This window comes from Ornithorhynchus anatinus, chromosome 1 (assembly GCF_004115215.2).
Source record: "Ornithorhynchus anatinus isolate Pmale09 chromosome 1, mOrnAna1.pri.v4, whole genome shotgun sequence".
Taxonomy (NCBI): domain Eukaryota; kingdom Metazoa; phylum Chordata; class Mammalia; order Monotremata; family Ornithorhynchidae; genus Ornithorhynchus; species Ornithorhynchus anatinus.
Genome location: NC_041728.1, coordinates 115,474,843 through 115,500,355, shown reverse-complemented (window position 1 = coordinate 115,500,355; position 25,513 = coordinate 115,474,843). Strand labels below are relative to the sequence as shown.

The window sequence follows — 25,513 nt, the reverse complement described above, 5'->3', positions numbered from 1 at the left end:
TAAACACCACTATGCCAAGGTCAAATAAATCGAGTCCCAGATGAGCCCATGAATTCAGGCACTGCAAATGTTTGGTTACGTAAGAGGTTCTGAAAATTCTAATCTTGTGTTAAGCTGTTTGTTTTGTCTTTCCAGTCGTTTTATAATACACCGCCTGACAGAGAAAGTCACCATCCTCGTTAAGTAGTTTTAGTGGTCCAGAGTCTCAGAAATTCCATTAGCTCCTGGTAATGATGTATTCAAGAAACACTCTGCTGAGAGAACAACGGCAGCAGAATCTTTAGGTAAATAATTAGAATTTCCCTGACTTCGACTCCAAATTTGGGGGTCGAAATTAGATAGCATTTATACCTACCCCAAAAGAATTGTTTAGGCCCAAGAGACAGTTGGTTAACAAACGTTAACCTGTTCAGATTACACAAGGTATTACTCCAAAAGAAATACACCGAGTAGTAACTATAAACCTAACTGATCAATTTATGTTTGCAATTACCGTTTAACCATATTAAGTGCTGGGGTTCATCCGTAAGAGTAATAGATCAAAATTTTGCTATGCCTGGGGCCCAGTGATGTGCAGATTTGGAATTTTTTCCACCTATCCCCCCCGGGGCCCCAAGGCTGAGTGACAGGCCAGGACTTGGGGCAGGGCCGGCAGGAGCAAGGAGCAAAATAGACTAGGGCTGGCCTCCAAGAAGTAGGAATAGCCAGCCCCTCTGGGTAGCAGGCAGAGCTAGAGCAAATTGGATGAAATTTGGAAATTGTACATTCCAAACGCTTAGTCCAGTGCTCTGCACATAGTAAGCGCTCAATATATACTACTGAATGAACGAAGCCCGGGCCTGGGAGTCAGAAGGATCTGGGTCCTAACCCCTGCTCTCTCACTTGTCTGTTGTGGGACCCTGGGCAACTCACTTAACTTCTCTGGGCCTCAGTTCCCTCACCTGTAAAATGGGGATTAAAAAGACTATGAGCCCCACGTGAGACATGAACGGTATCCAACTTGATTAGCTTGTATCCCCAACGCTTCGAACAGCGCCTGGCACACGGTAAGCAGTTAACAGATACCGATATCATTAGGAGAGCAGTGGCAGGCCTGAAGCCGCCGAGCTGGTGGGCCCGGCCAGCTCAGAAGGGAAAAGAAGTGAGGTTGCCGGGGAAGTGGGAGCAGCAGGGGCAGGAGCGGGAGTGGCCCTTCTCCCAGGTAAATCCCTGCGTGGACTCGACGTGAGGGCCTCGGCCTCCCCTGGCCTCTCCCCACCCCTCTGAGTCCAAACCCCACTGAGCACCGAGGTCGGAAGGGAACCTTAGAGAAGCACTGTGGCCTAGTGGATGGACCCCAGGCCTGAGAGTCAGAAGAACCTGAGTTCTAATCCCACCTCCACCTCTTGTCTGCTGCGTGACCTCGGGCAAGTCACTTCACTTGTCCGGACTTCAGTTACCCCAGCCGTAAAATGGGGTTTGAGACCCTGAGTCCCCATATGGGTCAGGGACTGTGTCCAACTCCATTTGCCTGTACCCACCCCAACGCTTAGTAGAGTCCCCGGTACAGAGTAAGCACTTAAATACAATTCTTCATTCTTCTTTTTATTATTATTATTATTACCAACTCCAAGTCGCTCCCTGAGACGGTGGAACCGTACACGTGGCTACTAGACTCACAGAGGCCACCACCTGAGTGGAGCTAGCTACCACATGGGCACGTTAGTGCCCCAAATCCTACCACGGGGTGGTCACCCTGGCCTCCCCAAGTTAGACCGAGGCCAGCGGGATGCTAGCCCAGTTAGGCCCCCACAGGATCGAGACTCGCGGGGCCGAGGCGGGGAGGGGAGAACCAGGACCAAGTGTCTCCGGCTGCACATTCTGGACGTGGACAAATACCAATTTGTGTACCAATAATACAAACCATCGGGTACTCACTTTAGGCAATGGAGAGGTCCGGGGGAGACTCTAGCCACACGGCCGACACTAGCTCCATTTACAGTATTGAGTTGAACTTCAGAGATGTAAAGTGTCACCGAGGAGGACTGCAGTCTTGTTTTTACAACTTCCAGTGGGCATGTCAGAATTGCACCTACAGTCCCCCCACATCTGAAGGGGAAAAAGAAAGCACACCAAAATGATTATCACTAAAGGACTTCGTGGGAAACATCCACCCAGAGTGGTAGCAATAACGGCAACGGTACGTATTAAGCACCTACTGTGTGCGGGGCGCTGCTCTAAGCACTGGGAAAGAACACGCAGGTGGGAACTGGGCATAGTCCTGGTCCCTCAGGGGGCTCACAAGCACAAAAAAACCTACTCAGTAAAGACAAGGAGACGCAGCAAACCTTTCCTCCTGCAGCTGAAGCAGTAAAGATCTTAGGCACCGGTCACCCGGGCAAATCACGGAATAACGAATGGAAAATGAATACTCAGTGCTGGTGATTTACAAATAAACAGAAACCGAAGCAACTGGGTGATAACGTCAGGTGAAAAAGAAAAGTTTCTTCAGCTTGCCCAAAGCCCTCATGGCAAATGAGGCTGTTCCTTCTTTGAATGTTTCTACTTTTACCTCTTGCTGAGCAGGAGAGTTCAGAACAGCCCATTAGCCCAAGGTTGAATGACAAATTATGGCGAGACGGTAGGAGGAAATGCTTGATTTAATTTTGTTTTACTCCCTGGGCATCTGTTGGAAAGCAGGATGTGTGCTGGTAAATTTGGGGCTCCTGTTTACAAGACTGGCTTAGAGAGCTACTCAGAGAGAGGAAGGCCCAAGGCTCAGAGGTGAGAGCCTTACCTGGGCAGAAGCATCATGGCCTAATGGCAAGAGCCCGGGCTTGCGAGTCAGAGGACGTGGGTTCTGCTCCTGGCTCTGTCACTTGTCTGCTGTGTGACCTTGGTCAAGTCACTTCACTTCTCCGGGCCTAAATTACCTCACCTGTTAAATGGGGATTAAGACTGTGAGCCCGCGAGGGACACCCTGATTACCTTGTTATCTACCCCACTGCTTAGAACAGTGCTTGGCACATAGTAAGCGCTTTCCAAATACTATAATAATAATAATTATAATAAATATTACTATTTCAGAACCCAAACCAAGCCTGGTGGATATTGCTCCTACCTATCTGGACTCCTCTTTTTTTTGTTCCCCCATGGCGCTGAAGTGGGCCTGAGGATTTCAAGGAAGGAGTAGGAAGAGACGGGAGATAGAAAAGGGTGTAGGCCTTTTTGTCTTTCTGTGGGGTTGATCTCTAGACTGTAATCTTATTTGGGCAGGGAACATGTCCATTATTTTACTGTACTCTTCCAAGGGCTCAGTACAGTGCTTTGCACACAATAAGCACTCAATAAATACGACTGAACGAATGAATTGAACGATCAGGCTTAGAATACGTGGATTGAGTCAAGGCTCGGCAGGTCTCCGTCTGTCGATCGATGGCAAGCTGAGAAACCTAGCGAAAAGAGCCCTGGCCTGGACGTCGGGACCTGGGTTCTAATTCCAGCTCTGCCACTTGTCTGCTGTGTGACCCTGGGCAGATCATTTCACTTCTCTGTGCCTCAGTTCCCTCATGTGTAAAATGGGGATTAGATCCTCATCCCTCCGATTTAGAATGTGAGCCCCATGTGAGAAAGGGACTGTCCTGCGACCAACCTGATTATCTTGTATCTACCCCAATCGATCAATATCTACTGAGCGCAGAGCACTGTATTAAGTGCTTGGGAGAGGACAATATAACAGAGTCGGTAGACTGTTCCCTGCTAGAGGTTACAGTACTTAGAACAGTAAACATTTAACAAGTACCATTAAAATGGCACATAGTAAGTGCTTAACAAGCACCATTAAAAAAAAATCTACTTTAGGCTCCCACTTATAAAAGTCTGAGTCACGTCATCTGATTTCCATTATCTGAATTACTTGGAGAAAACTACCCAGACGCATGGGAGAACTGCTGAAACAAACAAGTGTGGAAAAAAAAGACAATATAATAATAAATGATGGCACTTCTTAACTTATTTTATGCTAAGTAATGGGGAAGATATAAGGTTATCAGATGATACAGATATTAGAACAGTGCTTGGCACACAGTAAGCGCTTAACAAATACCAGCATTATTATTAATACATAGTCCCTGTCCCAGAGGGTTCACCTTCTATCAACCACGTTTTACATGAGAAGCAGTGTGGCTTAATGGAAACAGCACGGGTTTAGGAGTCAGAGGGCGTGGGTTCCAATCCCGGCTCCGCCACCTGTCAGCTGTGTGACTCTGGGCAAATCACTTAACTTCTCTGGACCTCAGTTACCTCATCTGCAAAATGGGGATTAATAATAATAATAATAATGTTGGTATTTGCTAAATGCTTACTATGTGCAGAGCACTGTTCTAAGCGCTGGGGGAGATACAGGGCAATCAGGTTGTCCCTCGTGAGGCTCACAGTCTTCATCCCCATTTTACAGATGAGGTCACTGAGACACAGAGCAGTTAAGTGACTTGCCCCCAGTCACGCAGCTGACAAGGGGCAGAGCCAGGATTCGAACCCATAACCTCTGACTCCCAAGCCTGTGCTCCTCCCACTGAGCCACGCTGCTGTGAGCCCCATGTGGGACAACCTGATTACCCTATATCTCCCCCAGCACTTACAACAGTGCTTGGCACACAGTAAGCGCTTAGCAAATATCATCATCACTCTTATTATTATTACTATTATGGCTGAAGAAGCCCAAACTCAGAGATGGTGAGAGACTTGCTCAAGGTCACAGAGCAGGTGAATGGTAGAACTAAGACAAGAACCAGGGTCTTCTGACTTCCAGTCCAGTTCCCTGCTCTTTCCACTAGCCCACAGTGCCTTCAAGTGAATGAGCTATTAAAAATGTAAATAAAAACACAGCATTGTTTCACAAATCTCCCTTGGCGGGGAACTTGTCTACTAATTCTGTTACCTAGTGCTCTGCAAATAGTAAACACTCAACAATTACCATAAATGATCAACTGATAGCATTCTACCCCAAATCAAAGTAGTTTCCTTGAAGACTATTTACATAAAGGCCTTTTCTCAGTATTTTCAATAAATGCTTAAAGACTACGATGGAAGTTACGTAGTATGTAAACATCTTTTCTTGATGGTGTTTCTTGAGCACTTACTATGTGCCAGGCACTGAACTAAGCACTGGGATAGATACAAGCTAATCAGGTTGGAACTTACTATGTGCTAAGCACTGTACTGAGCACTGGGACAGCGTCCCAAGGTGACCCTGGGGTACCGAAGCAGCCGGCTGCGGGTCGCCTCCGGCCAGAGCGTGGGAAGGCCGCTCTGCCTGCACCGAGTGAGGAGCCGTGGGATGGGTGCGCGTCCCGTCCTGCCGAGCGCTCGTGGGGTTGGAAGCCGGATGCTTCGCCATGGGTATGTAACGTTTAAATGGATTTGATGTCTAAGTGGGTGCCTCCCCAGGGGGACGTGAAGAGGGTGGGAGCTAGCCGCCTCAACACCTGCAAGTAGCGCATACGTGAACTTAACGCGTAAGTGGGTTTTAACGTGCAAGTGGGTTTAAACGCCTAAGTGGGTTCCTCCTGAGTGGGTGCGCACATGGTAGGAAGAAGCCGCCTCACCACGCTGTGAGTAAACCATAAGCAAGCACTGCCTGGGCGGGCCCTGGTGTCCGCCCACACGCAGTAACATACCGGTGGATTCCTCCCGTTAGGGAAGCTCTAACCCCATATTCCTCCCAAAGGGGAAGCTTCAACCCCATATTTCTCCCAAAAGGGAAGGCCGATTGTCGCGTCTAAATAATTAATTCAATTCGCCCCGCGGAATAAATTCTATACAAAACTCAGGTTTTCCATCCCCGGCCTCTCTCTCTCTCTCTCTCGCCACGCCGAGTCCGAAAGAACCGGTCCCCGGCGCCGGGTGACAGATATAGGCTAAGTCCGTGTCCCACATGGGGTTCACAGAATGAATCTCCTTTTACAGATGAGGATATTGAGGTCCAGAGAAGTGAAGTGACTTGTCCAAGGTCACCCGCCACACAAGTGAGGGAGCTGGGACTAAAACCCAGGTAGTTCTGACTCTCAGGCTCCTGCTCCATCCACTACTTCCCAAGGTCACAGAGCAAGTGAGACACAATACTCTGCCCCAGATAAATGTAACAGTCCATTTGGAGAGCCTTGAAGCCAGTCAGGAATTTTTCTGATGTGGAAAGTAATGTACAGCCCACTGGAGCTTGCTTTTTCTTTTTTTAAGAAGGAGCGGTGTGAAGAGCAATGTTTCACGAAGATAATCAAGGAGCAGTGAATAGCAAAGGCAGGAGGCAGATAAGCTTGAAGCTGGGATTCCAGTAAGGCACCCATTCGGTAATCTAACCACGATATGACATGAGCCTGAACCAGGGTGGGAGCAGTCAGCAGAGGAGGAAGGGGTAGATCTGGGAAAGGTGGGGGGAGAAACCCATGGGATTCAGCAGATGATTGAATAAAGACGAGAGCGGAAAAAGTGGTTAGAATTAAGGGGAACCAAAGCTACGGGGGCAGAGAGGATGTCAGCCACAGAGATGAGCAAGCTAATAATTATAATGATAATAATAATGGTACTTTGTTAAGTGCTTGCTATGTGCCAAGCACCGTTCTAAGTGATGGGGGAGATACGTCCTAAGAGTTGCGGGGTTAGGAGGGAATTTGAAAATTCAGGGCATGGCACAGCCAAACCCTGAATGAGGATTAGGGTACTGGCTGAGCACTTTACTACGAGTTAAGCACTCTTCTAAGCGCTGGGCTAGATACAAGTTAATCCAGTTGGACCCACTGTTGTCCCGCATGAGGCTCCCGAGTCCAAGTTCTGTCTGCTCGTTTGGCACATCAAATGGCTATTCTGTGGCTCGGGGGTCAGGCTGAGGCCTGGAGAGGTTGTGGGCTCAGGGAGCAGAGGTCCTGCTCAGCCAACACACCGAAAACAAAACAGAGGTGCATTTAGCCTCTTCCTTCCTATCTCTCTTACTGCTTAGTCCGGGACGGACACTCAGCGGGAGAGGAAAGGGTGCTCACGCCTGCTCAAACACAATTCAGCCTCCATCCGATGATGATGGCATTTGTTAAGCACTGACTAAGTGTCGAACACCGTTCTAAGTAACAATAATAATGTTGGTATTTGTTAAGCGCTTACTATGTGCAGAGCACTGTTCTAAGCGCTGGGGTAGACACAGGGTGATCAGGTTGTCCCACGTGGGGCTCACAGTTTTAATCCCCATTTTACAGATGAGGTAACTGAGGCACAGAGAAGTTAAGTGACCTGCCCACAGTCACACAACTGACAAGGGGCGGAGCGGGGATTCGAACCCATGACCTCTGACTCCCAAGCCTGGGCTCTTTCCACTGAGCCACGCTGAGTCTCTACTGGGGTAGATAAAACCTAATCGGGTTGGACCCAATTCCTGTCCCACGTGGGGTTCACAGTCTTAATCCCTATTTTTCAGATGGGGTAATTGAGGCCCAGGGAAGTGAAGTGACTTACCCAAGGTCACACGCTGGACAAGTGGAGGAGCTGGGATTAGAACTCAGGTCCTTCTGACTCTCAAGCCCATGCTCTATCCACTAGGCCAGACTGTGAGCCCATCATTGGGCAGGGATGGTCTCCGTTGCCAAATTGTACATTCCAAGCATTTAGTACAGTACTCTGCACATAGTAAACGCTCAATAAATACTATTGAATGAATGAATAGGCCATGCTCCTGGCCCCCTTGGGCCCCATCGCCTTGGGTTTCCCTGAAAACACGTACCCGGGCTGGCCCAGCCTGAGCTCTAGTTTTATTGAAAATGTGGGATGAGAATGGAGGAGGAGGAAACAGGAGAAAATAAAAATTAAAAAAAAAAGGGGGGTGGACACAAAATTTGCAGTTTTGATGTTCTCGATGCTAATTTCTTTCTTTTTTTTGTCCACCGTTGCTGGTTATTTTCACACCAAAAGAAGACGGAACCACTGTACGGTAGCACCAGTCTAAAGTTTAGGAGGGACAGGTTCTAGGAAGCATTATCACAGGGTCCCCACGATTCACGGCTTCAATTCTTCTACGCCGCTTTCCTTCAGCAACTTCCTTAATGCTTTCCCCACCTCACCCCTTCGGTCTTTCACATTTTTAAGAACCCCGTTTTGGGCACACGACATCAAACCTTCCAACGGTTAGTCATTCCTTTTCGCAAACGGCAAAAATTCCTCTAAATCATTGGCTTCGGGCTTTCCATCAGCGGTCTCCCTCTTAGCTAGCCGTGTTCTTCTCCCATTAAACCCCAGCAAGCGTTTTCTGTTCCTCCCAAACTACACTTCCCTCGCAACCCTCCCATCTTCAAGCCATTGCTGCTCAGCCCTTTTCTGTGCTATGAAATTCACCCTGAGTCAGCCCCGGCAAACCCCACATCCCTCCCTGCCTTCGCAGTCTTCTCAAAAATAGCCCTCCAAGGAGTCACGGCCCCCGCCCCACCCCACTCCTCAGATCCCCAGCAGAGGCTCATTTCACAGAATGAATCGACTGAATCGAGCTGTTTCGAGTACAATACCTACCTTCTTCCTGCTCTTGCCACCCCATCGGCTACTTTAGGCAGAGCATAGCTTGTTACCCATTACTGAACCGCCCCTCGGATCCCCGCTCTGCCACTTGTCAGCTGTGTGACTGTGGGCAAGTCACTTGACTTCTCTGTGCCTCAGTTACCTCATCTGCAAAATGGGAATGAAGACTGTGAGCCTCACGGGGGACAACCTGATCACCTTGTATCTCCCCCAGCACTTAGAACAGTGCTCTGCTTAACAAATACCAACATTATTTATTATTATATCCTCGGTCTCTTTTGAGGGCTCCTCCTCTGCCTCCCACCTCGTAAGAGCGGAGGGGGGCCCTCAAGGTTCAGTTCTGAGTCCCTTTCTATTCTCCTTCTATGCCACTCCCCTTGGAGAACTCATTCGCTCCCACAACTTCAACTACCACCTCTTTGCGATGATTCCCAAATCTACATCTCCAGCCCTGACCTGTCTCCTTCTCTACATCCTCACGTTTCCTCCTGCCTTCAAGACCTCTTTACCTGGCTGTCCTGCTGACATCTCGAATTTAACATTTCCCAAACAGAATTTCTCAGTTCTTCATTCTCAGTCTCCTTCGTGGGCACCTCCTTGCGTCCCACCCCCTCCATCCTCTAACTGTAGGGGTTCCTCAGGGGTCAGGTTCTTGATCCCCTTCTCTTGTCCATCTCGACTCACTCCCTCAGTGAACTCATTCGCTGGCTTCGACTATCACCTCTTCGGGGATGATACTCAAATCTACATCTCTTCCCCCGTTCTCTCTCCCTCCCTCCAGGCTCGTATCGCCTCCTGCCTTCGGGACGTCTCCACCTGGATGTCCTCCCGCCCCCTAAAACTCAACATGTCCAAGACTGAGCTCCTCATGTTCCCTCCCAAACCCCGTCCTCTCCCTGACTTTTCCGTCACTGTGGACGGCACCACCGTCCTTCCCGACACAAGCCCGCAACCTCGGTGTCATCCTTGACTCCGCTCCCTCATTCGGCCCACGTACCCAGTCCGTCACCCAAACCTGCCGGTCTGACCTTCACGACGTCGCCAAGATCCGCCCTCTCCTCTCCATCCAAACCGCTACCACCTTAGTACCTTCACTCATCCCATCCCGACCGGATTACTGCGACAGCCTCCTTTCTGATCTCCCACCCTTCTGTCTCTCCCCACTTCAGTCTATACTCCACTCTGCTGCCCGGATTCTCTTTCTACAGAAACGCCCTGGGCATGTCACTCCCCTCCTCAAAAATCTCCAGTGGTTGCCTAACCACCTCCATAACGAGCAAAAACTCCTCACTCTTGGCTTCAAAGCTCTCTGTCATCTTGCCCCTTACCTCACCTCCCTTCTCTCCTCCTACAACCCAGCCTCCACACTCCATTCCTCTGGTGCTAACTTTCTCACCGTGCCTCGTTCCCACCTAGCCCACCTGTCCTACCTCTGGCCTGGAAGGCCCTCCCTCCTCAAATCTGCCAAACCATCACACCTCCCCCCCCAAAGCCCTACTGAAGGCTCACTCCCTGCAGGAAGCCTTCCCAGACTTAGCCCCCCTTTTCCTCTGCTCCCCCTCCCCTCTCCATTGCCCCGGCTCGCTCCCTTTGCTCTTCCCCCTTTGCCCTCCAAAGTACTTGTGTATATATGCACATATTTATTATTCTATTAATGATGTATATATATATATCTATAAATCTATTTATTTATATTGATACTATTGAGGCCTGTTTACTTGTTTTGATGCCTGACTCCCCTTCTAGACTGTGAGCCCATAATGGGCACGGATGGTCTCTGTTGCTGAATTGTACTTCACAAGCACTTAGTACAGTGCTCTGCACACAGTAAGCGCTCAATAAATACGTCTGAATGAACTTCTCATCTTCCCACCCGGCCTCTCCGGTCACCGTAGAAAGCACCACCATCCTTCCTGTCTCACAAGCCTCTAACCTTGGTTTTTGACTCCTTTCTCATCCGATCCGCATATTCCAGCCGGTACTAAATCCTGTCAGTTCAACCGTCACATCATTAAAACCCGCCCTCTCCTCTCCGTCCAAACTGCTACGAGGTTAATCCAGGCACTTATCCTATTCAGTAGCATTTATCGAGCGCTTACTAGGTGCAGAGCACCGTACTGAGCGCTTGGGACGTACAATTCGGCAACAGATAGAGACGGTCCCTGCCCGGATAACGGCCTCGCGGTCTAAACGGGGGAGGCGGACGGCAAAGCCGAACAAAACAAGACGACGCGATCGAGATAGTGACGGAATATCCTATTCCACCTTGATTACCGCATCAGCCTCTTTGCTGAGCTCCTGCTCTCCCACTACGACCCAGCCCACTCGCTTGCTCCTCTGCCAACCCATTCACTGTATCCCCATCTCATCTATCTCACTGCAGACCTCTCACCCCCATCCCGCTTTTGGCCTGGAACACCCTCCCTCCCTCTTCATACCCGACAGACAGTTACTCCCCCAACTTTCAGAGTCCTTCTGAAAGTACATCTCTCCCAAGAGGCTTGCCCTAAAAACCCTCATTTCCTCTTTCCCCCCACACCCTGATCTGCTCCTCTCTCCACCCCTCAGCCCCACCGCACTTATATACCTACCTGTAATTTAAATCAATGCCTGTCTCCACCTCTAGACTGTAAACTGTTATCCGGTTCTCTCCCCAACACCTAACACAGTGCTCTGCACGCAGTACGCGCTCAACAAAACACGACTGATTACTCGACTGACAGATCTGGCGGATCACCCGGTTTGGGGGTGAGAGGCAGAGGAGCCAAGGAAGGGAGGAGTTGAGGAAGAGCGACCAGAGAGTAGGAACCCCCAGGTGAGCGGCATGCTGGCTACGCCAAAAATCAGAGAGCGTTTCCGGAAGGGGGTGGTCGGCAGTAAAATAGTGATGGCATTTGCTAAGCGCTTACCATGTGCGAAGCACCAGGATCAAGGACAGGTCTAAGGTCAAGGACGATTAGGACAGAATGGACCCCTTTAAGCTTGTTCGCGAGATATCTGGAGGCCCCTGGTGAGTGAAGCAGCGTGGTTCAGAGGATAGGGCCCGGGCCTGGAAGTCAGAAGGACCCGGGTCTAATCCCGCTCTGCCACATGTCTGCTGCCTGACCTCGGGCAAGTCACGTCACTTCTTTGGGCCTCGTGTTACTTCATCTGCAAAACGGGGATTAAAAGTGGGAACTCCACGCGGGACAGCGACCGTGTCCAACCTGAGTGACTTGTACTCGGCACACAGGAAGAGTTTATTAATAATGAAGAACTGTGGTATTTACTGAGCACTTACTACGTGCCTAGCACTGTTCTGACACTGAGGTAGAGACAAGGTAATCGGATGGGAGACTCTCCCTGTTCCACAAAGGACTCTCATCTTAATTCCCATTTTACAGACGAGGGAACCGAGGCACAGAGAAGGTAAGTGACTTGTCCAAGGTCGCACAGCAGACAAGTGGTGGAATCAGAATTCATTCATTCATTCAATAGTATCTATTGAGCGCTTACTATGTGCAGAGCACTGTACTAAGCGCTTGGAGTGTACAAATAGAACCCAGGTCCTTCTGACTCCCAAGCCCGTGCTCCATCCACTAAGCCACGCTGCCATAATTATCATTATTAGTATTAGCACAGCCACAGTAGAGTGGTAGGAGCAAAAACTGGATTTTACTGGCTCAAGAAGAGAGCCGGTGGAGAGAAAAATGAAAGACGGTCCATTTGAAGAATTTAGACAGCAACGGAAAGGCGAGGTGAGGTGATAACCGCAGTATGCAGTGGGATTCAGGGGCTTAAAAAGGCCCTGATAGTATTCGCCTCTCTCCAAAGCCCTCCAAAACCCAGAAAGAATTCATTGATGAATTTCCATCAGCCCAGATGGGGGATGGGGAGTGGGGGAGAGAGTGTGTGTACGTATATTGATTTATGTATTCTGCTTATTTACTCTCTCTCTCTCTCTCACACACACACACACACAAAGTAAATAGACAGAATACACAAATCGACATGCATATCGATTTAAGTATTCTGCCTATTTACTCATCTGTTTGTCCATACTCTTGCTACGACCTGTGCTTTTCCTCCTGTTCCCACCATTTAGAAAACAGTTTCTGTCTCTGTTTCCTGTATTAGACTGTAACCACGTTAAGTGCAAAAACGGTCTTTTACTCCCTGACAAACACTCGCTAAGGGTACTAGACAAGGCAGATGCTCGATAATTACTAATCTCTTGGCTTTTACTCCTTGTACCTACGGTCTTACATTTTAAATTTGGCAATCTGTGCCTGCTTAGCTAATTACAGTATGTATTAAGTGCTCACTCTGTGCCAAACCCTGTGCTGCGGTAGGGTGGAAGCGAACACAACAGACCAGACCCGGTGCCGGGCCTACAGAAGGCTCACCATCTAGATGGGAGTAACAATAATTATAAGGGATTAATGAAGTGCTTACTCTGTGTGCCAAGCACTGTTCTAAGCGTTGGGATAGATACAAGTTAATCAGGTCGGACACAGTCCCTACCCACCTGGGACTGCTGACAGTCTAAATAGAACGGGTATTTAATCCCCGTTTTACAGGGGAGGAAACGGAGGTCTCAGAGAAATTAAGCGACTTGTCCAACTTCACAGAGCCAGTAATTGGCAGAGCCGTGATTAGACAGATTCATTCATTCGATCGGATTTATTGAGCGCTTACTGGGTGCAGAGCACTGGACCGAGCGCTGGGGAAAGGACAAGGCAGCACTGCCCACATGGCAACGGGGTGCAAGTAACAAGAAGCTTCAAACCCACCAAACCAGAGGGACATGTCAAGCCATAAAAACTAAAAAATCTTGAAGGCGGGGAGTCCTCACAGCTCTAGGAAAACAGCCCTCTTGCGCAGCCCTGTGAACACTCAAACGGTGGTATTTATTGAGAGCTTCCTGGGCGCAGAGCACTGTACTGAACGACCGAGAGAGTACGGTGCAGCAGAGTGGAGAGACACGATCCCCGCCCACGAGGAGCTTCCGGTCCCGAGGGGAAGACGGACACTAATACAAACATATTAGGGAGAGGTACCTAAGTGCCGCGGGGCTGAGGGACGCGCAAATATCAAGCGCCCAAAGGGCCACGGAGCCAAGAGCGAGGGCGACGCAGAAGGGAGAGTTTATATTCATATAAATGGAGGAAATGTACGTAAGCGCCGTGGGACCGAGGAGGGTTGGGGAGGGCGAATATCAAGTACCCAAGGGCCACAGGTCCATGTGCATTAATGACGCAGAAGGGAGAGGGAGCTGGAGAAAAGAGGGCTCAAACGGAGAAGGCCTCCTGGAAATGGGACCTTAATAAGGCTTTTCAAGTGGGAAGAGCGGGTTTACGGAAGGGGAGAGAGGATGTGGGAAAGGGGTCGGTGGTCGGATGGCGGGAAGGGATGCTGAGGGCCTGGCCTCCTGGTCTCCCGTGTCACGGGCAGAGCAGGGGCTGGGCGGCCGTTTCGATCCGAGCCATCTGGGTCGAGGTGGAAACGTCCAAGCAAGAGCGGGGTGAGGTGGATTTTCAGGTGCCCAAGGGCAGTTCCTCGCCCCCTCTCCCCGCCGCCAACGGCGGCTCCTTTCTGGCTGTGAGGCAGCCCCGGCCGCAGTCCGTATCCTCCGTAGTCCGCTGTGCTCGGGGCCCCAGCACGGCCGGGGTCGCCTAACGCGGCCACAGCTGGCTCCGAGCCGGCGAGGAGCCCCCGGACGTGGAAGCCGCCGACTCGGAGCTGGAAACAGCGCGCTTTACTAAACCGGACTTTACCCCTTCCTCCCGTCGCCTCGCTTTCTCCTCTCAAGGCTCTGTCTCTGCCAACCTCGAGATTTTCGACCGCGGGGCTCGAGGGAGCTGCGGTTCTCGGGGGCAGGTCTTGGATTTGCAGCCTCTATTCACCCCTCCCTCAGCCCCACAGCACTCATGTACGCAACTTGTCTGCTGGGGGACCTTGGGCAAGTCACTTCACTTCCCCGCGCCTCAGTTACCTCATCTGTAAAACAGGGATTGAGCCTGAGGGCCCCCGCGTGGGACGGGGACTTCAACGCTACAGACCGTCAGCTCACTGTGGGCAGGGAATGCGTCTGTTTAGTGTACTGAATTCGCCCGAGCGCTCAGAACAGTGCTCTGCACATGCTCAGTAAACACAACTGAACGAATAAACCCGTAATTTATGTATCTGTATTAATGTCTGCCTCCCCACTAGACTCTAAGCTCGCTGTGGGCAGGTAAGGCATCTGCGAATGCTACTGTACTGTTTCATTTTACTCTCAGGTGCTTAGTACGGTACCCTGCACCTACTATATGGAGCACTTAGTAGGTGCTCCATATAGTGCTTATAAGTGCTTAGGTGCTTAACAAGTGCTCCATAAATACCACTGGTCGATGGAATAAATTTTACTTATTTTTATTTTTTGGTATTTGTTAAGCACTTACTACGTGTCAAGTACCATCCTTGGAGAAGCAGCGTGGCTCAGTGGAAAGAGCCCGGACCTGGGAGTCGGAGGCCCTGGGTTCGAATCCCGGCTCTGCCACTTGTCAGCTGTGTGCCTGTGGGCGAGTCACTTCGCTTCTCTGGGCCTCAGTTACCTCATCTGTAAAATGGGGATTAACTGTGAGCCTCACGTGGGACAACCCGATGACCCCGTACCTCCCCCAGCGCTTAGAACATTGCTCCGCACATAGTAAGCGCTTAACGAATGCCAACATTATTATCCTAAGCACCGGGCACATACAAGTTGATCGAGTTGGATCCGGTCCCTGTCCCCCGTGGGACCCACAGGCTAAAGAGGGGGGAGAACTGGTACTGAACCCCCATTTTGCAGCTGAGGAAACTGAGGCGCTACAATGGATTGACCGACCGTCTGAAGGGCAGGGTTGCGAGAAAGGCTCTGCACGGACAGAGCTAAGCCTCAAAACTGGGAATCCCAAGCCAGGGCTAACGAGGAAGCCAGAGTGCCCTTACTCTTCAATGCAATCCAGTGGTATTTATTGAGGGCTCGCTGTGTGCAAAGCACTGTACTAAGCCCTTGGGAGACTTCAATACGACAACAAATGGATACATTTCCTGCCCACAATGAGCTAACAGTCTAGAGGGGGAGGCAGACATTAATATGAATAAATTATTTACAGATACACACATACGTGCTGTGGGGCTGGGTGGGGAGATGAATAAAAAAGGGAGCAAGCCAGGGTGACACAGAAGGGAGTGGGAAAAGTCAAAAGTCTGGGAGGCAACAGACCTCATCTCATCTTTTTTTTTTTCCCCCTCCCAATGGCATTCGTTATGCATTTACTATAGACGTAGTTATCAAGTTGGGTGCGGTCCCCGCCCCTCACGGGGCGGCCGGTCTTCATCCCCATTTTACGGATAAGGTAACCGAGGCATGGAGAGGTGAGGTGACCTGCCCAAGGTCACGGAGCAGACAAGTGGCGGGGCTGGGACAGGAACCCGGGGCTTCTGACTCCGAGGCCGGTGCTCTTTTCAGTAGGCCACGCTGCTTCTCCGCTCTAAGACACTTTGAGGCTGTCGGCTTTGGACTTCCCCCAACGAGGCCTCTGAGGAAGCCAGGGAATTGGATTTCAAGACCCCTCCCTACCTCTCCAAACTGAAGAGAAAACGTCTTCTCAGAGTCTGAGAATCAAACGTACTCTTCCATTACGGATGGGATTAAAGCGTCCCTTATTTCAGAATTTTCTCTCGAAGCTGACTGCATAACCTCAGCGCCGAGGACAGGGTAAGGTGCCCCGTCTAAAAGCGGCGCTATTTTGGAAGAATCCTTCCGATGCCATCCCGGTCATTTCCCTCTAGTAATTACACGGGGAAGGAGTATTCACGTTCGTAAGTAGAAACAAATTCGACTGCTTGGAATTTCAATTTAGCGGTGAGAAATGGGAGGCACGTGAACCCGTAACCGGTTTCATTACGTAGGTTTTCCCGGTTAGAACGCGTAGAACACGTAAAACATGTGGAAGCATAGCCGTCTCCCCCTTCTCCAAGTGCTTTCCCACCCTGACGCTTTTGGATCTTAAGGCTTCTATCTCCCGCAGGGCTCAGGTTTCACGACAGCACTCTGTATTAGCTGATGTAGAAGGAATGTCGGTTACTAGGAGCTTCTCAAAACGCCGCGAGGCTTTCTGATCTACCTGCGCCGACGGCTAGGAGAGACGGTCCGGGGCATCATTAGGGAGGAGAGGCGGGGCGCGGGCGGGTAAAGGGGCTTGGCCCGACTGCTTCTGCCACGGTTCCCGCAAAGGCTCCCTTCCACTCCGCGAACTCCGTCACCTCTCATTACGTGATGAGATCTTTAGAAGCACTCCCCAGCCGTGGGCCTAACTTTTTCCTCTCCCGAAGTGCCACTCTTGCGTCCGGTCCGTTCCGCCGTCCCTCGCGGGGCAAGCGGCTAAACCGCTCCTCTCCTCCCCTCCCTCCGCCCTGCCATCCACGCCTGCGTGAATCCCCCTCGTCCTTCTTTCGTATCTTCCCCCCTCCCGCCACGGTTTTTCCAACGGTTTCCCCCTTTTCCCGTGGCTCCAGCGTATCCCCGCCCAGAACCCCCCGATCCACCTCCCCCAGCCCCGTGTTCCCCCAACAGCCCTCCCCGCCGCCTAGCTCCACTTCAAAAATATTCCTTTTCCTTGGTTTCACTGCTTCGGCGACATCAACAGGAAGCGACTCAGGATTCAGTCAGATTCACAAAACTATCTGAAGGGAAGGGGGGGGATAGGGATTGGGGGTGAAGGCCTCCTCCCTCCTCCCCGTCCTGGCTGGGTCCTCACGGCGGCCTCGGGGACTGCAGCCGGGGCAGTGAAACAAATTTAAAAAACAAAACGCTTTTACGCAGATCCGCGCGGGAGGCAGGCACAAGGGAGCTGTGGGCAAACAATTTTGAAAACGGTGGGGGGGGGGGAGAGAAAGGGGAAGAAAATTTAGAGAGGGGTGAAGGGGGAGAGGAGGCTGGAGAGGAAGAGGGGCGAGGGAAGCAGGGTTAGGATGAATCTACTTGACGGCTAGCCAAGGTTGCCAGAGTTGACCCCTTTACTTCTGGTGAAGTAAAAGTCGGAACTGGCGTCGCCTGAATTTTAATAATAATAACAATAATAATGTCGGTATTTGTTAAGCGCCGACTACGTGCAGAGCACTGTTTTAAGCGCTGGGGGAGATACGGTGTCATCAGGGTGTCCCACGGGAGGCTCCCGGTCTTCATCCCCATTTTCCGGATGAGGGAACTGAGGCACAGAGAAGGGAAGTGACTCGCCCCAAGTGGCGGAGCCGGGATTCGGACCCATGACCTCTGACTCCCGAGTCCGTGCTCCTTCCACTGAGCCTCGCTGCTTCTGGCTTTACAACTAGAACCTCTCGATGAGAAAAGTCGGTCAAATGTTTTGCCGGGTAACATTAGCAGAGAACTCCCTACCCTTTAGGCACGCTCACGCTTCTGTCCGCAGTGGAAGAAGCGACGATATTAACCGCAGAGAGAGAGAGAGAGAGAGAGAGAGAGAGTCTCTGGCACAGGGCCTTAGACTGCAATGGAAAGGAGCGGGAATATTTCGGGGTAAAGGCTACGGAACGCCACGGGTCTTCAAAGAGATACAGTTGGAGAAAACAATCGAGTCTGGACTTTAAAAAAGAAAACTGCAGCGACTTCACCGCTGAGGAGAACGGACAAGGCTTACGGGTGAGGGAGGTTCTCTTCAAATAGTTTATTCTCCTACAACGCGGGGAGGAATGTTGCCGACAAGCCCACGTTAAGACTCGCGTTAAGAGCCTCGTGCCCGTGCCCAGCTTTCCCTCCCCACAGAGAGGCACACTCTGGTGGAAGAACGTTCCCTAGTTCCCCAGCGGTGTTCCTTCCAAAACACGGAATGAAAACACTTGTTACGGGAGAATGGACGGTCTGTGTGTCTGAGTCGTGGGGCTACTAAAGGTTACCGGGCATTTCTGGAACTCTAGTTTTCCTTATACCTTCAAATCAGAGAGGGAGGTGGGTCTAAAAAAAAAAAAAAAGCGGTCACCCAAAGCACGTGACTGGTAAAAAAAAAAAAAAGAAAAAAAGGGGGCCCAGAGCAACGACAAAAGGAAGCAACCCAGAGTTCAACCAAATGCAGAAAATCATCGGAAGGGACGGAGGAGGGTCTCGAAGAAAGGCCGGTCCTCTCGGCGTCAGGGAGCCGGGGGAACCGTCAGGCCAGGAGCCCTGGAGCAGGAGAAGAAGTCCAGCAGAGAGGCCCGCTCCCGAGGGCCGGAGCTGGGAGGCAGGAAAACGGGGCAGGCTCAGGAAGGGTCGGGACACCCCCACCTCTACTTGCGCCTCCGCCCTTCCCCACGCCAGCTTTCTCAGGACCAGCGGGAGAGGGTGGCCCCTGCCCGATTCAGCTCCTAGGCCTATTTATGAAATCAGAGACCTCAAGACGGACGCAGATGGTTCTCTCCACGTATCCTTCTAGATAGCCGTCTAGTCTATAGAGAAATATAGATCTGGACACCGAGAGGGAGAGAAAGTCCAGGGGTATCTCCTCCTCCCGCCACCCCACGCCGATCTTTCTCCTCCAGATTTGGCGGCAAGGCCTAGTGGAAAGAGCAGGGGACAGAAGTCCAGTTGCAACGTCTCCCCCCTCCAAACACGCAGAAAACACGTGTTTTTCGCACGCACCAATCCCTCCCCTCCGGTGGAACTGAGCCCGAGGACCCGTTTCTAACGTTGGCTCTGCCACTCGTCTGTTGCGCGACCTCGGGCGGGCCGCTTCACCTCGGTTCCCTCGCCTGCCGAATGGGGATCTAATACCCGTTCTCCCTCCTTAGGGAGGGACCTGATTATTTTGGATTTACACCCGTGCTCACAACGATGCTTGGCACAGAGTAGACACGTTCAAATACCACGATTATTACTTAGGGTCCGGTCTAAAGCCAGATACTTTGTACGCTCCTTAAGGCAGGGATCGCGTCTACTCCTTCTATCCCGCTCTCCCAAGCGCTCAGTACAGTGACGCTCAATAAGTACCAAGGATTGCCTGACAGAGTCTGGTGAGGCACAGTCCCCAGGACCCGGTTCAAGCTAAGCTGCAATTCAGGCCATGCGGGGTTTTAGGCGGAAGAAGTGGCCACTCCCACCAAAGACTGAGCTAAATCCAACCTTTCCCACCCCTGGACTCCTTCCCCCAGGTTTGGTCTGAAGAAATCAGACCTAAGTAAAACAAGAAGCCCGTGCAGTTGTTCACCGGGGCCTCTCGCCTAAAGGTGTACTCTTGTCGGAAAGGTGAACCTACGCGTCGTTTCTGCTCGATAAAGGCCAGAATTCAGTAAGGCACCCACTTCTTCGCTGCAAGACCACAGATCTGCTTTTCCAAAGATTATTTCGGAAGCAGAAACCGATTCTCACCTTTCGATTCTTACAACCAATCGAAACCCAAACGCCAAGGTGGGTAAAGTCGAGAATACCCACGCACACGTATGCCTTCATTTCTTGTCCCTGATCATCCCAAATGGCTCGCTCTACTGCGGCTGGAGGTTCTGCGCTTGCGGGTTTCTTTTCCCTCGTCACTCCCACATCAACCTTCAACGCGAAGAGCGATTCTGCTACTTGATGGGGCGGAGATTTACGCCCGTCCTTGCCGGTGGTCATTTTATTTCCGGAAACGACGGCTGGCTTGAATTGAGAAAAAAACCCCTCACCTTCTACCGCCGGCATCTGATGATTCTTTCCAGTCGCGTGAGGCTTTTACTCTGTTTACGGTGGCCCGTCGGTATCATTTTAAAGTCGGCCATCGAAACGCTGCAGAGTCGGAACGTGTCACAGCGAGAAACCGACTCTTAACGTTCACACGAGTAAAGAGCCGTCTCCCAGTGAGAACTGAAATTCAGTGAACATTTTACAAGGGAAAAATAGCCCTGAAAAGTCAAGGTCAGGCAGAAGTCACCGGGGCCAAGACCACAAACGCCGTTCGACACGGTCCCTGTTTACCGTCTCCCGCTCTCATGCCGGTGTGACTTTACGCCTGGAAATATATTTTTATAGGCACAGATCGACAGACATAGAGGTGGTATCACCGGTGCTCAATAAAGCGTAGAAAGAGGCCCGAGGAGGCAGTACTTTGAGGCGATTAGCGTGACGCCCGTCTTTCTCCCGTTTAGACTGTGAGCCCATGGCGGGCAGGGATCGTCTCTCTCTCTCTCTCTGTCGCTGAACCGGACTCTCATTCATTCATTCATTCATTCGATAGTATTCATTGAGCGCTTACCATGTGCGGAGCACTCTCCCAAGCGCTCAGTCCAGAAGCGGCGCGGCCTCACTGGAAAGAGGCCGGGCTTTGGAGTCAGAGGTCACGGGTTCCGATCCCAGCTCGGCCACCGGTCGGCCGTGTGCCTGGGGGCGAGTCGCTTCACTTCTCCGGGCCTCAGTTCCCTCCTCTGTCAAATGGGGACGAAGACCGGGAGCCCCACGCGGGACCCACCCGATGCCCCCGGGTCTACCCCGGCGCTTAGAACAGCGCTCTGCACAGAGGAAGCGCTTACCAAATACCGGCTTTATCATCATCATCATCCTCACCACGGTAAGCGCTCACTAAATCCGATCGGAGGAACGAACGGTGTCCCACACGCATCCGTGTCAGTAGCGCTTTTCAGCAGAGCCAGGAGTGGGGGAAGACCGGGCTCCCGCTTTTAAGCCCCCGCCCAACCCCACGGGCGTCACGCTCCCGGAAATCCGTTCGTCCTAAGGACCGCGGGACTTATAGCTGGCGCTTCCCGGGTGCCAGACGCCGCGCTGGGCGCCGGGGCAGACGGCCGGCCACGGGCCCCCTCCCCGGGCCGCGGATGGGGGAGCAGGGACCCGGAGGGGTGGAGTGACTTACCCGAGGTCACGCAGGGGGCCCGGCGGTCAATAGATAATAAAAATAAAGAGGGGGGTGGGCTTCCGCTTTCTTTGGAAGCCTCTCTGGAGAAGCGGCCGCGGCGGCGAGAGCCCGGGCTCGGGAGTCAGAGGACGCGGGTTCTAATCCCGGCTCTGCCGCCTATCGGCTGCGTGACCTCGGGCGAGCCACTTCCCTTCTCTGGGCCTCGGTGACCTCGTCTGTCAAATGGGGATAGAGCCCGTGAGCCCACCCCCCCCCCCCGGGACAACCTGATGACCTCGTTTCCCCCCCCACCCCCGGCATCGCTCGGGACGAGACCCCGCGACCCCCCCCCCCCGCCTCCCAAACCCGGGCTCTTTCCACTGAGCCACGCTGTAGTGGGCGCTTAACCGATACCGTAAGTAGTCTGAGGAGCGCCTAGCCAGCGCCGCGATTCTCGCGGCGTGGCTCGGTGGAAAGAGCCCGGGCTTGGAAGTCAGAGGTCAGGGGTTCGAATCCCGGCTCCGCCCCTTGTCGGCCGGGTGACTGTGGGCAAGTCACTTCACTGAGCCTCAGTGACCTCAACTGTGAAATGGGGATGAAAACTGTGAGCCCCACGTGGAATAATCTGATGACCCTGTATCTCCCCCGGCGCTTAGAACAGTGCTCTGCACATAGTAAGCGCTTAACAAATACCAACATTATTATTATTATGACAGTGCCCGGCGCTTAGAACGGCGCCCGCGGCACGTCGTAGACGCTTCGCCCATCGCATCGGGACTGTGATGAGCGCTTAGCCGGGGCCACGATCCCTACAGGGCCCAGCGCTTAGAACGGCGCCCAGCACGTAGTAAGCGCTTCACAGACCCCGCCGTCACCACCCCGGCGCTCACGAAGGAGCGTGCCGCGTAGTAGGCGCTTCCCCGGTACCATCGGTACTATAGTACGCGCTTAGATGCCGAGATCCTTGCGGTGCCCAGCGTTTAGGAAAGCGCCTGGCACGTAGTCGGGGCTTAACGAGCCCCATCGTCATGACCCCCGCCGCGTGGCACGTCGTGGGCGCTCGGTCCACGGCATCATCAGGACTGTAATGAGCGCTCGGCCAGGGCCATGATCCCTCCGGCGCCCGGCGCTCAGAACAGTGCCCAGCACAAAGTGGGCGCTTAACACCCCCCGCCGGCGGCGCTCCCCGCGGCGCGTAGTAGACGCTTCGCCCGCACCATCACTACTATAATAGGCGCTTTACAAATGCCACGATCGTCACAGCGCCCAGCGCGTAGCCAAGTGCTTTGCACGGAGCGGGCGCTTAACACTCCCCATCGTCGTCACCCCGGGGGCGCTCAGCACGCAGCGGGGCGCCTAATACCCTGTGCCCCCCCCCAGCGCTTACAACAGTGCTCTGCACATAGTAAGCGCTTAACAGATACCAACATTATTAATAATGCCATCAGGACTAGCGGGGCCGTGACCCTTCCGGTGCCCGGCGCCTAGAGGAGTGCTTTGCACGTAGTAAGCGCTTAAAAACCCCCCCACCGTCCTCCCGGCGGCGCTCAGCACGCAGCGGGGCGCGTAGTAGACGCTTCACCCGCACCATCGGTACTGTAATGGGCGCTTCCCAAATGCCACGACCCTTCCGGTGCCCAGCGCCTACAGCAGTGCTGGGCACACAGTGTTTAACAACCCCACCGTCCTCCCGGGGGCGCTCAGCACGGCGCGTGGCGCGTAGTAGACGCTTCGCCCGTACGGCCAGTACTATAACAGGCGCTTAACAAGGTGCCACGACCGTCGCAGCGCCCAGTGCTTGGCACAGTGCTTTGCACACAGTGTTTAACACCCCCCACCGTCGTCCTCCCGGGAGGCGCTCGGCACGGAGCGGGGCGCGTAGTAGGCGCTTCCCAAATACCACGACCCTTCCGGGGCCCGGCGCTCAGCAAAGGGCTTTGCACGTAGTAGGCGCTTAACACCCCCCGCCGTCGTCCCCCCGGGAGGCGCTCGGCACGCAGGGGGGCGCGTAGTAGACGCTTCACCCGGACTGCCAGTACTATACTAGGCGCTTCCCAAATACCCACGACCCTTCCAGTGCCCGGCGCTTAGCACAGTGCTTTGCACACAGTGATTAACACCCCCCGCCGTCGTCCTCCCGGGAGGCGCTCGGCACGTAGGGGGGCGCGTAGTAGACGCTTCGACCATCAGCACGATAGTAGGCGCTTCCCAAATACCACGACCCTTCCAGTGCCCGGCGCTCAGCAAAGGGCTTTGCACGTAGTAGGCGCTTAACACCCCCCGCCGTCGTCCCCCCGGGAGGCGCTCGGCACGCAGGGGGGCGCGTAGTAGACGCTTCGCCCGGACTGCCAGTACTATACTAGGCGCTTCCCAAATACCCACGACCCTTCCAGTGCCCGGCGCTTAGCACAGTGCTTTGCACACAGTGATTAACACCCCCCGCCGTCGTCCCCCCGGGAGGCGCTCGGCACGCAGGGGGGCGCGTAGTAGACGCTTCGACCATCAGCACGATAGTAGGCGCTTCCCAAATACCACGACCCTTCCGGGGCCCGGCGCTTTGCACACAGTGTTTGGCCGCCTCCCCCCTCCCCCCCGCCGTGGGCGCGCAGGGAGCGCCCGGGGGGGGGGGGGGGTGAAGGGTGAGGGGTCAGAGGTCAGAGGTCAGGCGGGGGGAGGACAGGACGGACGGACGGACGTACCCTCCGGCAAAGAGATGGACCAGGGTGTCCCTCTGGCTCATCGTCCCTCCGGCATGACGCGACGCCCCCCAAGCCTCGGCCTCCTCCTCCTCCTCCTCCTCCTCCTCCTCCGCCGCCGCCGCCGCCCTGCCCGCGCGCATGCGCCACCGCGGGGACGCGCCCACGCCTCGCCTTCAAAGGAGCCCGGCGCGCGCGTGACACCCCCCCTCCCGCGCCGGTGACGTCACGGCGCCCCCCTTTCCCCCCCGGTCGTGCGCCTGCGCGCCCACGGGGAGCACTCGATGGAGCCCGCTCCTCGCCGGTGACGTCACGGAGACCCCTCGCACCCCGCCCCCCCCCACCCGCCCGTCGTGCGCCTGCGCGCCCCCTAGGAGCATTCGCGGGAGCCCGGCGCGCGGAGACGCCCCCCCCCCTCCCGACCCGCCCGTCGTGCGCCTGCGCGCCCCCTAGGAGCATTCAAATATAATAATAACGTTGGTATTTGTTAAGCGCTTACTCCGTGCCGAGCACTGTTCTAAGCGCTGGGGTAGACACAGGGGAATCAGGTCGTCCCACGTGGGGCTCCCAGTCTGACTCCCCATTTGACAGATGAGGAAACTGAGGCACCGAGAAGTGAAGGGACTTGCCCACAGTCACACAGCTGACAAATGGCCGAGCCGGGATTTGAACCCATGACCTCTGACTCCAAAGCCCAGGCTCTGCTTCCCCAAAGGAGACCGGCGCGCGCAGGGGACGCCCTCCCCCCCCCCCGCCGGTGACGTCACGGCGCCGGCCCCCAGAGCGCGCCCCCTCCACGCCCCTCCCGTCGTGCGCATGCGCGCCCACGGGGCGCCCTCCATGGAGCCCGGCGCGCGCAGGAGACAGTCTCTGGAGTCAGAGGTCATGAGTTCGAATCCCGGCTCTGCCACTTGTCGGCTGGGTGACTGTGGGCAAGTCACTTCACTTCTCTGGGCCTCAGTTCCCGAATCTGTAAAATGGCGATTAACGGTGAGCCTCACGCGGGACGACCTGATGACCCTGTATCTCCCCCAGCGCTTAGAACAGTGCTCCGTATGTAGTAAGCGCTTAACAAATACCAATATTATTATTATGAGACGGCGCCCCCTCCCAGCCTCGCGCGTCGTGCGCCTGCGCGTCCACGAGGACGCGCCGACGGGGACCATTCAAAGGAGCCCGGGGCGCGTATGAGACACCACCCCCGTGACGTCACGGCGCCGGCCCCCAGAGGAGCGCGCCCCCCAGCCCCACCCGTCGTGCGCCTGCGCGCCCACGAGGAGCGTTCAAATGACACCGGCGCGCCCGCCCTCCTCGCGCGCATGCGCGCCCACGGGGAGCATTCAAAGGAGCCCGGCACGACGTCACGGCGCCGGCCCCCAGAGAAGCGCCCCGCCCAGCCCCTCCCGTCGTGCGCCTGCGCGCCCACGAGGAGGCGCCGACGGGGAGCATTCAAAGGAGCCCGACGCGCGC

General features: G+C 53.8%; 1 protein-coding gene across 3 annotated transcripts in view; it reads right to left on the bottom strand.

The window, feature by feature from the left end:
* The window catches only part of SLC25A36 (solute carrier family 25 member 36), a 56,715-nt gene extending 32,565 nt beyond the window's left edge, over positions 1–24,150 (bottom strand). For all 3 annotated transcript variants that reach the window (XM_029073290.1, XM_029073301.1, XM_029073297.1), the window contains exons 1-2: positions 24,047–24,150; positions 1,918–2,088 (exon numbers count right to left, since the gene is read on the bottom strand). In XM_029073290.1, the coding sequence (XP_028929123.1) occupies positions 1,918–2,088; positions 24,047–24,087 (212 nt within the window). In that variant the 5' untranslated portion in view covers positions 24,088–24,150. The remainder of the gene's footprint in view (positions 1–1,917; positions 2,089–24,046) is intronic.
* Between the last annotated feature and the right edge of the window lie 1,363 nt (positions 24,151–25,513).